We start from the raw sequence: 17,096 nt of genomic DNA, 5'->3' as shown, positions 1-17,096 counted from the left end.
CCAAGAAGGAAAAAAGTAAATATATTGGACTTCATCAAAACCATAATGATACATACGTATGTATAGTAGTTCTAAAGGCTAAAGAAAGGCTATTAAAAAAAATAGTTGTTGGCCTCCCAATGTGGCACTGTAAGTGCCATCAATACCCCCAAAACAGGCCCAAAGGCAAAGTCCTTGCCTTTTGAAAACCCAGGACATAGTGCATGCAGCCATTTTGCAAGTTAAACCATGTATCCACTCTTTAAACCATGTATGCCCCCTTCTGAACTTTCTAAGAATCTGAACGAAAAGTCAATACTCAATCATATTTCATCCAAAGGAGTACCTATTACTCAGGACAGGCTCACTACTACAACAAACAACTCCCAAGAGGTTCCCCATATTAAAACTCATTCTTTGCTTGAGTCATAGCACAGTGCTGTTCACAATGCTCTGCTCCATAATCAGTGAGGATCCAGGCTCTTTCAAGGCATCTTCTACCTCCGACCAGCAGACAAAAACAGTGTGGAGGGTTGTGTAAAGGTTTTCTTAAGGGCCAGGCTGCAGACTAGAAGTAGCATATATTACTCCCACTTCCATTCCTTTGGCACCACCCAACTGCAACAGTGACTGGTAAATGTAACCTAGCTGCACAGGCAAAAAGCTCTGGAAAGCCAAGAGTCCTGGAGAACAAATAAAATCATTCTGATTGGGAAAAATTTGCTCTTGGAAAGCTGGGAGCAGTCTAAAATGAGAGTTTCAGTGCAGAAAGTAGTAAGAACAATGAAGAGGGAAGGAGAGAACACCCAAGAGGCTAACCATTAGTGCTGTGGAGGTTTGCAGGTGAGGTTTACCTTCAGATCCAGCATGACCTGAGACTCAGTTTCCCTGGGGTTTGGAACCACTTCACTTTAATTCCCTCCTACACTTTTTATTGTAAATTTTCATTCCTCTGTGTTTGTTCTGAATCAAAGTCTGATAAGCACTATGTAAATATAAAGTTTTCTATCACCGCTAAGTAAATATTCATTTGAGGGGATGCTTATTGGAAAGGGTTAACTGAAATTGCACATCCAAATTAAACTAAAGAAAAAACTTTAAAATTATACATCTTGCATAGACCATCTCATATTTAACTAAGCCTTCTTCAAACATAAATGCTATTGCTGAGATTATCAAGCCTATTGAAGACTGTTCACTTATGAAATTTTAGATTTCATTGTCAATCAAAATGAATTCAAATTCTATATATAAAATACAAGGCTTCCATGTATATATTTACTTGCTATGTATGGTAATAACTCCGTCCTCAACTCCATCTCCCCCTTTATCCACTACCCCATTTTCCTGCTTTCTTTTACAGCAAAACTCCTCAAAAGAGTTGTCTATACTTGCCGTCTCTGTGTCTGTTTCTCCTTTTGCCCTTCTTCTCCCCAACAGAAACTGATCTTGGTGAGACCTCCAGAGACCTCCATATCTTCAATTCCAAGAGCCAATTTTCAGCTCTCTTATTTGACACGATGATCACGCCATCCTTCTGGAAACACTGTCTTCATTCAGCTTCCAGCACACCACTTTCTCTTGATTCTTCTCCTACCTTACTGACTTCTCTTCATTTCCTTTTGCTGGTTTCTCTTCATTCCCTTGACTTTTAATTAGTGGAGTGCCCCAGGGCTAAGGACTCTTTCTGTCTTTATGTATAGCCCTATAGATATGATCACATCTAGATTCATACCTTTTATTAATATTATCATCTATAACATGACAATTCCCAAATGTATGCCTCCAGTCAGGATATCTACAGTCCTTGAACTCAGATTCATATAGCCAACTTCCTACTAAACATTTAGTTGAAAAGATTTCACAAATTTAATACACCCAAACCCCTGATTCCCCACTCATTCCAAAACCTGCACACCCCTGAACCTGCCCCATCTCAGTTCATTCTTCCACTTGCTTGGACTGAAGACATTGAATCATCATTGACTTCTTCCCCATCTCTCTCTTTTTCTCTCTCATAATCTACATAGAATCTATTAGCAAATTCTACTAGCTTTACCTCAAAATATTTCCAGAATCTGGCCACATCTCACCAGTGCTCACAGAAAATTCTGTAGTACTAAATACATACAATGGAAAATAGGAAAGGTCTCAAAACCCCTACTTTAAAATCCTAGAAAAAAAGAGCATAATAAATCCAAAGGAAGGTAATAATAAAGATAAGAGCAAAAAAGCAATAAAATTCAAAATATTAAAACAGCAATAAAATGAATTATTTGAAAATATGAATAAAATTTACCTTTAATGAGACTAATAAAGAAAAAAGAGAAAACATAATCAGGAAAGAAACAGAACCTGCAAACATCAAAAGGATATTAATGAAATACTATCAATAACTATGTGAAAGTGAAAGTTCCCAGTCTTGTCTGACTCTTTGCAATCCCATGGACTATTCAATCCATGGAATTCTCCAGGCCAGAATACTGGAGCGGGCAGCCTTTCCCTTCTCCAGGGGGTCTACCCAACCCAGGGATTGAACCCAGGTCTTCCACATTATAAACTGACTCTTCACCAGCTGAGCACAGGGGAAGCCCAAGAATACTGGAGTGGGTAGCCTATTCCTTCTCCAATGGATCTTCCTGACCCAGGAATCAAACCAGGGTCTCCTGCATTGCAGGCAGATTCTTTACCAACTGTGCTATCAGGGAAGCCATGATACATGCATAAATTTGACAGTTTAGATGAAATGGATTAAATCCTTGAAAGACACAAGCTATCATAACTTGCCCTAATGAAATAGACCATTTGACTAGCCCTATAGCTATTAAGGAAATTTAATTCATAACTTTAAAAGTCCTCAAAAAAAAAAAAAAAAAACTCCAGGTCCAGATGGTTTCACTAGAGAATTCTACCAAACATTTAAAAATAATTTAATGCTAATTCTACTCAATCTTCTCACTTTATAAGGCTAATGTTACTCTAACACAAAAACCAGACAAATACAGTACAAAGAAACAAATATTACGAGCTACTAAAACCCATGATCACAGACACGAAAATTTTTAACAAACTATTAAGAAATAGAAGTCAGCAATATATAAAAATAATTATACAACATGATCAAGCAAGTAAGATTTATTCCAGGGATGCAATCCAAAATCAATCAATGCAATTCAACTTTTTAACAGAAAAATAAAAAGATTATTATGATCATATCAATCATTGTAAAAAAAAGTTGATGAAATTCAACCCTCATTAATGATAAAAACACTGAGAAATAGGAATAAAGGGAAAGTTTCTGAACTTGATAAAGTCCATCTACAGCTAACATTATACTTAATGATCAATGACTAAATGTTTTCCCTCTGAGATCATAAAGAAGACAAGATGTCTCATCTCTCTACTCTCATTTAACAAAGTGCTGGAAATTCTAATCAGAGCAATAAGTCAAGAAAAAAATTAAAAGCATACAGATCAGAAGGGAAGAAATAAAATTGTTCTTGTTTGAAAATGACATGATTGTCTCTACAGAACATCCCAAAGAATTATCCATAAAAGTAAAAATTCATAAATTGGACTTCACCAAAAATCTTTGAAGTTTTGGTTTTCATTAGACCCTGTTAAGAGAATGGAAATGCAAATTGCACAATTGGGGGAAATATCTGCAAACCACATATCTTACAAAGAACTAGAATTTAGAATACATAAAAAACTCTTAACTATCTCTTTGGTACCATCTTTTCAAGGAAGTTGCGTCAAAAAAATCTAGAGATATATTTTTTTAACCACAATGATCTCGGCAACTTAACTCCTCTGAACCTCAGTTTCCCTTTTATGAAAGGACAATAATAACAACCAACCTCAGAAGGTTGTTGAAAGAATTAAACAGTGTGATTAATGTAACTGGCACATATTAGAACTTAATGGCTGTTTCTTTCCAAACCAAGGAAATATATCATTAGAGTTTCTCTGTATAAAGCCAAGGGTCAGCCTAAGACCAATGTGAAAATGATCTTTGAGCCCTAGTCTTTGTCTGCTCATAGCATATTCTCTGCAGGTCCCTCTCCTGCTGCTTCCTGCTTTCTCCTCCATTCTCACAATTCCAGACATGCATGACACAGACATACATGGCCATATCCCAAAAGATTTATTTTTCCTGCAAATTCCCCAGTCTCAAATCTTTTCTTTCCAATTCTTTTATTGAAACCTGCCATTCTTTTGTCCCACTCTCTCAGGGTGCTCTACTTCCTATTATCTTCTAAGTGACACCTAAAACCTATGGGCAATAATCTCTCAGAAGTGAGAGTTAGCACCTGTTAAGAGTACATTTGCAACTGATTCTAGGTGACCAGAAAAAAAGACCCAAATATCCTTCTCAAAAACTCTTATACCAAAATAGAAGATGAAATATCAATATTACCCGCAAAAGAAAGTTGAGCCTGTCCCTCATTCATGCTTTGCATAAATACTTTAACAAATAATAATCAGATGCCACTCACCCTACCTAACATCAGCTCCAGTGTGAAAATGAGAATTGTAATTATGGAGAAGAGAGGTCATTTCACAACCTGAGACACTTGGGGAAAGGAGAATTCTAGATCGAGCTTTTCAATGTGGAGGTTCCCTATGGCACTGGGTATCCCTAGAGAACATGAAGGCCCTGCCTGAGTGAAAGGAGAAACAGTGAGACAAGAATCCTAAAATAGATGTGGAAGGATAGAGAAAGCATTTTTCTCAAGGTCTTAATAATTACCTTGCAAGCGGTAACAAAAATCATCTCACAGGTGACTTTCTCTGGTTCATCCTCTCTAATATGGCAGATAAAGAGTAGTCAGTGATGCAAGATTTCCTGTTAGCTTTCCTTGGAATTTTTGAAAGTTGCTTAGAATTCTTTACCTGGCTCTCTGGAGATACGCTGCTTTAAATCAAAGAAAATACTTGAATGGTAGGATTTCAGACATATTTCAAGGCCACAGAAAGAATTATTGGGGCAGATGGTTTTTTTATACCAATCAGATTGTGTTCAGGTAGGCTTATTCTGTTAATGCATCCTGATGTCCTGAGAAGAAGGCATTTATTCTGAATGTGCGTGTGTGTGTGTGTGTGTGTGTGTGTGTGTTACTATTGCTAGGCCAGTATTCAGAAGAATACGAAGTTCACGGAGGTGTGGTAGTTTTCCTAAGGCCAAACAGTTACAAAGGGACATCAGAGATGAGATTTAAAAGAGGGTCTTCTGCTTCAAAACAATTCACTCATTTCCAATTGGAAAGGAAAATTAAGATCAAAATAACCAATTGGAAAAAAATTCCACATGCCCTTCAAAAGAATCCATGTTTGGTTTTTCAATCATTTTAGTTCAAGGATCTTGTTGCATCTCTGGTAGTCATTTGTTGCATCTGCCGCCCAACATTCATTCTTCCTCCTTAGGTAACTACCCTGGTTCTCCACCAGGGATCTACTTCCTTCCCATATTATCCTGTGAAAAGGTTCATTCTCAGCCAATCAGAGCAAGGATAACCCTATTACACTGGTTATTTCAGAGATGGGCATATAAACTCAATAAACTCCAATAAGGTTTTGCTTATGTTTTTTCTAAAACTCTTCTTTTCCACACGCCCTGGATCTGAGAGGATGTGCTTAGTCACTCAGTCATGTCCAACTACAGTTGTCTTACTACCACCAAATGACAGCCTTTCTGAAAACAGAGCCAGTAAAAGAAGTAGAGCCAACAGCTGCAGAGAGAAGCCAGATCTCGATGGTATCTTTGGAACCACTAAATCAATCTGGACCTGAAGTTAGAATTTTCCAGTTATGAAAGGTAATAAATTCAGATTTTACTTAAACCTACTTGAATTTTCTGTCACTTGAAATTGAAAGAGTCCTGATTAATGCAACACCACACTGTTCTGTCGTAAAATGAGCATCAAACTTTTCCAGATTTAAAGCCAGAATTGGTGAAGGTTTTGAGTTGCCTCAAATCAAACGATCATAAAATAGAGTTTCCCCAAAATTATTTTCTTGGAGCAGAACTCACCAAGAGGTCTTTCCTTGTAGGAGCCTTTCTGAATGCCAAAGAGCATTAGGCCAACCAGTCCTCTGAGCCCTTGGCCTACTTTCCCAAGTGCTTTCCAAGAAATAACACTGATGATAAACAGTCACTTGTCTATAGACTCAGATGATACTGTCAATGTAAGTAATGGTTTTGGACATCTTAGAGAGTGGGAAGTACAGGTCAAATGCAAAAGTGACTAAATGAAGAATGAGTCAGTGGTGCATGCCATCCAAGCTTAGGTCTAATTATGGACCTTGTGTTGTGGTTTGAATGCTGGCCCCCAAAACATGTTTATGCCCTAATCCCCAGAACTTGTGACTGTTACTTCATTATAGCAAAAGAGTGAATATTCTTACATGGCAAACGATGAGATTAAATTAAGAATCTTGAGAAGATGAAGCTATCCTGGGTAATCTGAATAGATGCTAAAAGTATCCTTACACAAGAAAGGAGCAGAAGAAGAGAAGATAAGAAAGAGAAGAAGAGAAGAAAGATACACAGAGAAAAAGGCAATGTGAAGACAGACAGAGATAAGACAAGAAATGCAGGCAGCTGCTGAAGCTGAGTGAGGCAAGGAAGGATCTCCCTTTAGAGATTCCACAGGGAACCCAGCTGATGCCTTCTGGCCTCCAAAAGGATGGGAGAAAAAAAATTTCTTATTTATAGAAAGATCTTTCCTTTTAATTTATCATTTTATTGAAGTATAGTTGATTTACAGTGTTGTGCTAATTTCTGATGTACTACAAAATGACTCCACTATACACATATATATTCTTTTCCATTATGGTTTATCACAAGATATTGCATATATCAATAGTTCCTTGTGCTATACAGTAGAACCTTGTGTTTATCCATTCTTATAGACATGTCTTGATCTCTACTGGCATTTAATTATGTAGCTAGCAAGGTAACTTAAAATCTCATAATGTCAGTATTATTCCTTTTATTAGGTATAGGGAGAGTTATAAAACTAAACACTTTGAAAACATTACATACAAATCTATAAACCAAAATTATCAGCTATTACCATCACTTTATTAATGTATTAATTCATAAGTGTTGATGGGGATTTCTCAGAGCATATTCATTTTGTGCTATTTCTTCACTAAATGACCTTATACATTATACTTATTTTCATCACAGACACAGATCCAAGAAGCTAATATTTTTGAAGTATACATAATATTCATTCATATTAGTTACAATCAGCCCTTAATAGTAGAGCATTTAAGTAACTTCCAGTATTCTACAGTTGTGAACCGTAACACCATAATTTTATGTAAATTGTTTATTTCTTTTGGACTATTTCCCTTGAGTATTCTCCCCAAGTGAAATTCCTAGGGGGAAGAAAGTGAACAGCTATTCAGCTATTGTTAAACATTGCCTCACAGAAAGTTTGAACAATTCTCAGTGACACAAGGCCACACATACACACAGTTTTTTCATAGGTCTACCTATAGTTTTTTTAATCTTCATTGAGAGATAATTAACAATCAACTGCACATATTTAAAGCATGAAGTTTGATAAATTTTAAAACCGCCATGACATCAAAATAACGAACGTATCCATCTCCACAAAAATTTTGTTCATACTCTTCATAATCTCATCCTTCTGTCTCTCCCTTTGTCCCCACTGATGTACATCATGTTCCATAGATGAGTCTGGATTTCACAGAGTTGTATGCAAATGAAGTCATAAAGCATGCACTCTTTTTTTGCTTGGCTTCTTTACCCAGAGTAATTATTCTGAGCTTCATCCTTGTAGCTCACATCAATAGTTCATTCATTTTTATGGTGGAGTAGTATTCGATTATTTGGCTATACCAGTTTGTTTACTCATTTATTTTCTGATGGACATTTGGGTGGTTTCCAGTTTTTGGCTACTACAAATGAAGCTGCTAGAAACAGTCTTGTATACAAGACTTTGTGTCAACATATGCTTTTATGTTGCTTGGAAAAAGAGCTAGCAATGGAATGGGCAGGTCACATGGTATGTTTATGTTTAACTTTTTAAGAGACTTCAAAATGTTTTCCAAAGAGATTGCCATTTTACATTCCTATCAACAATGTACGTTCTAGTCTTCTGCATCCTCAGTAGCACTTGGTAGGTTCAGTCTTTTTAATGCAGCCATTTTAATAGAAACATACTGGTATCCCATTGTAGTTTGATTAGCATTTCCCTAATGACTAATGTGATGTGAGATCACATTATGTGATGTGAGATGTGAGATTGTATGTGTATGTGTATGGATGTGAAAGTCAGACTATAAAGAAAGCCGAGTGCCGAAGAATTGATGCTTTTGAACTGTGGTGTTGGAGAAGACTCTTGAGAGTCCCTTGGACTACAGGGAGATCCCACCATTCCATCCTAAAGGAAATCAATCCAAATATTCATTGGAAGGACTGATGCTAAAGCTGAAATTCCAATACTTTGGCCACCTGATGCGAAGAATTGAATCACTGGAAAAGACCCTGATTCTGGGAAAGATTGAAGGGAGGAGGAAAAGGGGACGACAGAGGACAAGATGGTTGGATGGCATCACCAACTCAAAGGACATGAGTTCGAGTAAACTCCGGAAGCTAGTGATGGACAGGGAGGCCTGGTGTGCTGCAGTCCATGGGGTTGCAAAGAATCGGACATGACTGAGTAACTGAACTGAACTGAACTGAATGACTAATGATGTTGAGCATCTTTCCCTGTTTTTATTTGCCATTCATATGTTTTCTTTAGCAAAGTATCTGTTCATAGCATGAAGTGCAGGAGCAATTTCATTAGAGAAAGAAAAGTATTTTTAACAATTGGTACTGGAACAATGGGCTATCCATATGCAAAAGAAAGAACTTTGATTCATATTTCTAACCCTATATAAAAATTAACTCAAAATAGGTCATGGACAAAAATGTAAAACCTGAAACAATAAATCTTTTATAAGAAAACAAGTGAAAATCTATGTGACCTTAGACTAGATAAAGGTTTCTTAGATATAATTGCATGAAAAGAAATAGAAAAACTGGACTTCATTAAAATTAAAAACCTCTGTTTTTCAAAAGATACAGTTAAGAGAATGAAAAAAGATAAGTCATACAGACCAGGAGAAACTAATTGTAAAGCACATATTTGGTAAAGAACTTGTATCTAGAATATATAAGAATTTTCAAAATTCAATAACAAGAAAACAAAGGACCCAACACACTAGTATTTAGATTTGTTTATCAGATAGGGAACTTTTAGTAAGTAAAGAACATTCAGTGGGAGACTGAAGTGAGACCAAGCACTGCTGTTGAAAGAGGACAGACAGAAGCAGGAGCGAGAAACAAAGAATGCACGCAGGAAAGGATTTGGGATTTTTCATTGTCAAATAGGAAAACTGTCAAAAGCAAAAGGCCTTAGTTTCTTCACAGTAACTTTTAGGATCAGCCGTGACAACATGAAGTATAATGGAAGAACCTTGCAAATGGCCCCGAACTGATTTAAGGCTTTGATAGTAGGATCAGATATTATGGCATGATAAAAAAAAAGAGATTTGATATTAAAAAGAGGAGAGGTATTCTAAGATGGAGCGCATATGGTGCATAGGGCAGTTTTAAGTCATAGGTTACCAAACAGCCCCCTTTCCTTGACTGAACATCTCATTCCCATTCACAAATCTGGGAACAGACCATCCTTTGAGGACCAGCTAAGTGCTTGCTCACCACTCCCCTTCACTCCCACCAATCACCACAATCAGGCAGAGAGCAGTTATTTCTGAAATCACATTAATAACAGCAATTGTCTCAAGGACAAAATGAGATAACTGATATAAAACACATAGCATAATTCCAGGAACACCCGGAGCTCAATAACTGTTGGTTTCTCCTTCCTTTATCTCCCTTCCATAACCAAATGGAAGGCAAATTGCACTGCTGGCCCCAGTTCAGAGGGTTTTAAAATTTAGAGCTCCTATGCTAAGATGAGTCTCCTCAAAGGCTGCTGGGTTGAGCGCAGAAACTTTTTAAACATCTTGAATCCAGCCTTTGATATCCCCATTGCCATATGTGGCAAGGAGTCAAAAAGCAAAATGGGAATTGCCCCAGGTTCCAGAACCAAGTTGCCAGGCTCTGGCAAAAATCAGTAGGTTAACAATTTTCATTGTCTATCTGGTAACAGAAAACATTCATATTTTCCCTCGGACTTACTGAGGGCCCTTCAGTTGAGTATCCCTCCTGGCCGTTCCACTCTCCTGCACTTATTTCCTCTCAGGAAAGGAGGAATAAATGGTAAATTTGAAAGCAGGACCTCTCAAGGAATGTTTGCAGCTCAGGCCTTCTCTCATTCTGCTGTCTTTCCAGAACAGGCACTACTGCGTAAGGCTTGTGGTATTCAGCCGTTGTTGTTGCTGAGTATTTCTGAGGGGCAGTGTTAGGATCCCAAATGGAAACCATGTTGCCCCAAACCAGCTTTACCACTAATAAGGGTGGTAATTTGTCCCTAGTTGCCTAATTCCTGGGTCTCTTAGTTGATTATGAACTTGGGTGGGGAACAGAGGTATCATTTATTGGGCTTCCTCAAAACCCACCCACCTATCTGCACACTCAGGCACCAGAGACCTCAGCACATTCAGTAGCATGACCGTGGTTCACATGTCCCTCAATTTGCATTTTCCCACCTGTACTGGACCTCTCACACTGACATTGCCACCACCAAACTTTCAGACACACTATGATGCGTTTTCCTGCCTTCCTCCCAGAGGGCAAGGACCAGCTATTGTACTTCTTTTCTGTGTTCCCCTAGGGCCCAGTACAGTTCTGAGCTCATGGAACTCTGATAGAGAATTGGGAGACCCAAGTTCAAGCCCCACTCTGCCCCTTCCTCACCATGTAACTTCATATACATCACTTCACCAACAAGGATCGCTGTTTCCTTATCATGTTTGTTCTTTTTAAGTGACATTAAATTAGACTTAAAATGAGTAAGAAGTTGGTCCCTTCTTCAGTGTGGTAAAAGTGGTCAAGATCTCTAAAACTTGTTTACATCTCTGGCAAACATAGCTGTATATGTTTCAGATGTGCTTATGATGTCATCCAATTTAGAATGTAAACTCCAAGACTCCTACTATTTCCCACAAAGGTTCAAATAAAGGACTCAGAACCCAGGAGTCCTCAGAAAATGAGATTTACTACCAAATTCCTATTAAAAGCTGGCAGAATTTTCTTAGACCATGTCCACCGCTTTTATACAGGATTTAACACAATTTTATGATGGAATTAACAGAGAACTAAATGTAAAGCTATGCTACTCATGGTTTTCTTAAGGAAGGACTGGCAAAATAGGACCCACGGACCAAATACAGCCCACTACCTGTTTTTGTAAATAAAGTTTTATTGGAACATTACCTCACTCACTCCTCTACATACTGTCTGTGTTTTCATGCTACAACAGCAGAGTTGAGTACCTGTAGCAGAGATTGTACTAGTGCAAAGCCTAAAATAGCTACCATCTAGCTTTTCTGCAGAAAAAGCTTGCTGACCCCTGTTTTAAAGAGTCTCTCAGTTAATCTTAATTGATCCAAATTATGCCTCGTGAATGTCCTTAACACATGATTAAGTGACCACAAGAATTCAGTTTATTCTGCATGGGCCTTTCTTCTCAGTGTGTAGGAGGAGAGATTTGTTAAGATGGTTTCCAATGTCCACATTAATCATCGTTCTGATTTTCAGCCAATAACTAACTTCCTTCACAAGGTTTGACTACTTCTGAATATTTGAGATGTGTGCAGGTCATAAGATTGGAGAAGCACTGACAGGGCACAACAGGAAACTCGAGTTCCAGTCCCTTCTTTGCCCCTAATTGACTAAACTCTGTGGTTCTCCGCTTCCATAAAACGAGGAGCCTGGACAGATGTGACATTTCTTTAAAACAGAATTATGATCAAGTGTGGAAGGCCACCCTGGATGCTATGAAAGCCCAAGGAATGGTACCACATCTTGATTTACAAAAGGAGGAAGGACTCAGAGAAGGCTTCTTGGAGGAAGTGATGATATGAGTCTTGAAGAATGGAGGATTCATGCTCTGGAGGATGAACTGAGCAATCAAGCAAAAAGACCTCTTACTGAAGCCATACTTGGCTGAATAGAAAACATCATTAGTTTCAGCATCTAAACTACAGAAAAGTTCTCTTCAAATTCAAATAGATTCTAATGTGTGTAATACCCCTGCTTCTGGATGTGCCTCAAGGAAGGAAATAGACACCTTTTTTTGAAAAGAGATTTTTCTTTTTCATCTAAGCACCAAGGTCACACCCAAGTCTTGAAAATACTTCAGCTTCCCCCAGGCTTAGGTGGTGTGATGACTATTGCATGAAACACCATGGCAAGTTGAGAAAATGATCAATCAGGGAGTAGGGGCAAACTATCGTTCCAGGCTATAATCAAGGTCAACAAGAGGTGAGAAAATTCTGACTTTAAACAACTTTAGACGTGGGATTAGGCAACATGCTTACACAGCAGTCATTTTCATGTAGCTAAACCATCCAAATATCCACAACAATAGATTCTGAAGGGAAGAGAATGATCTGAGTTGAACTAGCCATGCAATCTCAGCAATGATTCCTAAGTAATTGCTAGCTCTCCCACATTTCTGACTGCCTTTACTGATGTCAGAAGAAGAGTTCACTCATGCATTCAACAAATTTTAGTGAGTACCAGCTACTTACCGACACGTTCTACACCAAGACACAGCCACGAACAAATGAGACAAACATCTTTGCCCTTGTGAAAATCACATTCTAGTATGTCATTCTTGTATGGAGAAAAGTACAAAGTTTCACCTTCTATCCTATGGGACATATTGCTTTCTGAATAGTCCCAAAGGACATTTTCCAAAAGTGTCTAAGCCACAGATAAACCAGCCTTCTTGTGAACACTTTTCCCTCCATCATATTCTCCGTGTCATAGCTATGCACAGGACAGGATAAAACCAAGACAGTCTGGAGCTTTTTTTTAATGTGCCCTCACTATCAACGCAAATGACTTCTAAAACCTAAACTCAAAATGCTCATATCTTTGAACCACTTCTGGGAATCCTGGCTAAGAGAATGGTCCTGACTTCTGAAAAATTATTAGATGAAAAAATGTACATCATAGCCTTATTTAACCTAGCCTAAACAAAAAGACAAATTGTCCCATTTAATAAAACTTCTATGTAAAAGTTATTTAAATTATTTCAAAAACTATAAATTAACGGATAGATAAATTATTGTTTTTAGGATAAGTGTAATAACAAGCAGCCACTAAGGTGATATTTACAAAGATTCTATGATAATGTGGGGAATTTTTATTATGGACAGTACTCAGGTAGAACTGAAATCTATATATACAACATAGCAAGCATGTATAAAAATCTACCAAGAAAAATTAAAGCCTTGATGGAAATGTCCCAAAACATTAACAATTAATGTACTCGGGTGCTGAAATTATCGAAATTTTTCTACTTTTGTACTTTCCACAATTTCTATAGTAAGCATTCATTATTTTTATAACTTAAAAAATAACTTTAAACCTAAATATAGTTTTTTAAAGGGCAAGAACAAGACAGCAAGAACAAATATAAAACAGTTTATCATGGTAGCTAAGAGCCTGAGATCTGGATTCAAACTCCATGGATCTAAATCCTAGCTCCCTGGTTACTGTGTGACCTTGGGCAAGTTATTTAATCATTTTTTGGCCCCAGTTTCCCACCTGCAAAATGGAGGTGATAATAGAACTTCCTTAATGGGCTGGTATGAGGATTATAGATAACTCAAACAGTGCTTGGGGTAACCCCTTGTAAGCACTCAAAATGATAGCAGATTCAACAGTCCGGTGGACTCAAACAAAGAGTTCACACAAGGGAAATGATGCACAAAACAGCACATCTTCATTCCTCAGGGACAACTCATTCACCCAGAGTTGTGTTTTTAGCGGGAATTTTCCTGCAGGCAGACTTGGTCCCCAGATCCTTTACTTACATTTTAAATTTCCCCTGAATAAGATGAACAGTATGTTGGTATTCATTTTATGAGTAATTACTTCCTTGGTTCTTTTAATGTACTTGTCATAATTTATTAAGGAAAAGTACCTTTTGGCTTTAAAAAGAAGTCTAAAATTCTTTGTTTAAAGGATTATCAGAAAACACGAATCTTTACTGTAAGATGAAATGAACTCATAAAAATATTGTTTATGGTGCTAAAAGTAACTTTCTGATAAAAATCACATTTTTTCTGTTAAATATGCTTTCAGAAAACAAGTGAAGTCAAAAGCTCGTCTCTAACCTTCTGCATCTAATGTGTTTCTTTCTGTGCAAATTAAACCACTAAAATCTGGGTAAAATAAAATCCAGAAAGGACAACCATTTATAAAATGGTTGCTTGGCAATAATTATTAAAAGAGTGAGAATTCAGTTAAAATTGCATAAATATTAAATCTTAACCAATAAAAAAGATCCAGAGGATAAGAAGAGGTTATAAGAAAAGACAGTTTAAAACTTCTTCTACACTTCCTTTTCCCAAAATGAGGCATCACTTTTCCCTCATGATCCATTATGAGAGAGGATCGTGCCTTTCAGCTTTGAGACAAATTATTTACCCTAATGCCTAACCTAGATTTCCTTGATTTTTTGATCCCATAAATTCTCTATTCAAAAAAGGCTGTGCTTCTGTTCCAGTTCTGGGTTTGGTTTGGCAACTTTTCTCTATGAATTCTGTTTTCTCCTTACAGAGTAGCTACCCGTTTAACATGGTGGGAAGGTCTTGAGCCAGGGAGTTTCGCAGGCTTAGGTTTTAATTTGGCTGGGCACTACCTGTATCATCTTCATTCAGCCACTTAACCTTAGACAGCCTTAGTTTTTTAGTCTATAAAATGGGCACAGTAAATGCATATCTCACAAAGTTACAACGCGGCTACATGGGACTGCAGGTGGCAAATGACTAGGCATGGTGGGCAACTGAATCAACGCTTGTTCCTTCCCCTATGAGTCTCTTTTGAGCATTCTCCAAATCCTGAAATCCCTTGGTTTCTTTCTTTCCGTCTCAGACCAGAAGGTAAATTTCTCCTGAACTTGGGATTTTTTTCATTCAGAACATTTGGGCTCTAAGTTAACTTCAACTCATCCACACTTATGTACCAGGGAAACATGAAACGAAAGGTGAGCGCGGTCCCTTTTCCGTGGGCCCGGAGAAGTGGGACTCTGCCTCAGGCCCGTGCGCTCCCATTGCACTCTCTTTCCCACCATTTAAGTCTGGCTCTGACCATCTCCCTGCCGAGAAAAGTTGACCCGGAGCCTCTGAGCTACATTTCCTTCGGGAAATGCCACTACGTGGGCTCCCTCAAGACCTCAAAACCAGCCCGCCCGCACCCTCTAAAGGAAAGTCAAAGAAGGAATGAGAAGGGGAGATGGGCAAGACGCCACAGGTGACACGGGATCGCGCGGAATCGGAGGGGTTACCGCTGGGCCAACAGCTCTGCCCAGCTTGAGCTTTCCAGGTCGCCTCCCGCCCCGCTCTTCCCCCAGCGCAGTCAAAGGATTCGAAGCAGACCTGAGAAGTGCTAGGAGCCGCGGAGAGCGGAGGCGGCGTCTGCCCACGATCGCTTCTCCACTAGCCGGCGTCCGGCCGGCAGCCCCGGCGCTGTCAGATGCTCCCCTGGCCCCGCACTCCACGCTCCTGGCAGCCGCCCGCACCTCCCCTCTGCGATCCTGCATGCGCCCCGCGCGCTGCGCTCCTGGACGCCGGGAGCCTGGCGGTGCGCTCCACTCCGCGCCCTCAAAGGAAAACGCTACCTGTGGAAGTAATGTGCGCAGAAGAGGCCCAGAAGCACAGTCGCAGGCGGACCCAAGAGAGAGCTGGGCTGCCCGGCGAGTATCCCCGCGGGCACCGCGAAGGAGGGCAGCTCCTGCAGAAACCAGGCGGCGCGGGCGGGCAGACGGATAGCCGCGGGCATCAGGTTCTCGGAGTACTTCCCGTAGCCGGAGGGCTCCGCGAGGTACAGGACCAGTGCCCCCAGGGCGGCCAAAGCGGCACTGCCTGCCAGCACCGGACTCTGCTGGCAGCGAACAGACATTGCGCCGTGTTCCCTGCCGGTGGCCGCTACCAGCGCAGTAGAGAGCGAGCCCCCACGATCCCTTTATGGAGAGCTAGACGCCACCCCGCGTCCGCCCCTTCGGCCTTGGCTCCCGCCCCTGAATCCTACTTCCCATCCCGGTGCGGTCAGCCCTGGCTAGGCTCGCAGCGATGCCCCTTTTGTAAGGCTGGCACTTTGGGAAGCAGCCAGGAGGAGAACGGACGAAGGCTTTCGTGGAGCCAACGTCGTGTCCAGGGCCCTTACATTAGCCCATATTAGCGCCTTCGCCCGCGCGCGCGCCCTCTCCATCGCCTGCCACCCTTCTCAGCTTCTAAGTGCCCTTCGAAGATTTGTTCTTCACCCATCAACCTCTGAAGTTGCAAGTTCTGAGACTAGGAAATAAGAGAAAAGCACAGGTACGACTTAGCCAGGGTGATTCTGCGGCCGTAACATACACTGTGTGGTCGCCACGCAACCCCCACCCACTGGCCATCAGCACCAGGGTCTCCCCAGCCCCTCCGGTTCCGTGTGCTCCTTCGCTCTCCCGCTTCCACTCAGCCCTGCATCCTTCCTCCGACCCTGGGCCCAGCATCCGCGCACTTCCTGCATCCCCAGGCTCTCTGTGTCCCGCAGCCGCGTTCCTTGGTTAGTGACACCACCCCCCCGCACCGCATCGCCCCCAGGTAGTTACCAGCCTCTCCCCATCCGTACTGCCTCCGCAGTCTTTCTGCGTTAAAGAGGCTAGTCTCTCATCTAATGTGGATGAATCGAGTTCCACATAATGTTGCCGTTCGAAGGGCAACTGCGCTCTCAACTCCTAAGACGCATTTCTCTCTCTCTCTCCCTTCTGTTTGCCGTGCTTCTCTCATCCTTCACCCTTTCCTTCATTATCTGTTTCTTCTTCCCTTCTCTGGGAATTTCCTGGTGGTCCAGTGGTTAGGACTGTGCACTTGCATTTCAGGGGGCAGGGGTTTGATTGGGAAACTAAGAT

At 40.2% G+C, this 17,096-nt stretch overlaps 1 protein-coding gene across 1 annotated transcript in view; it reads right to left on the bottom strand.

Annotated features, from left to right (window-relative positions):
* The window catches only part of SRD5A2 (steroid 5 alpha-reductase 2), a 49,064-nt gene extending 32,943 nt beyond the window's left edge, over positions 1–16,121 (bottom strand). Inside the window, exon 1 of the mRNA XM_055399863.2 lies at positions 15,825–16,121. Within this exon, the coding sequence (XP_055255838.2) occupies positions 15,825–16,105 (281 nt within the window). The 5' untranslated portion in view covers positions 16,106–16,121. The remainder of the gene's footprint in view (positions 1–15,824) is intronic.
* Positions 16,122–17,096: the final 975 nt, after the last annotated feature.

Source organism: Moschus berezovskii, chromosome 11 (assembly GCF_049115385.1).
Source record: "Moschus berezovskii isolate FMDL1 chromosome 11, NW_MosBer_1.0, whole genome shotgun sequence".
In the NCBI taxonomy this organism is placed as follows: Eukaryota; Metazoa; Chordata; class Mammalia; order Artiodactyla; family Moschidae; genus Moschus; species Moschus berezovskii.
The sequence above is the reverse complement of the archived record's forward strand: the minus strand, read 5'-3'. Positions and strand labels throughout refer to the sequence as shown.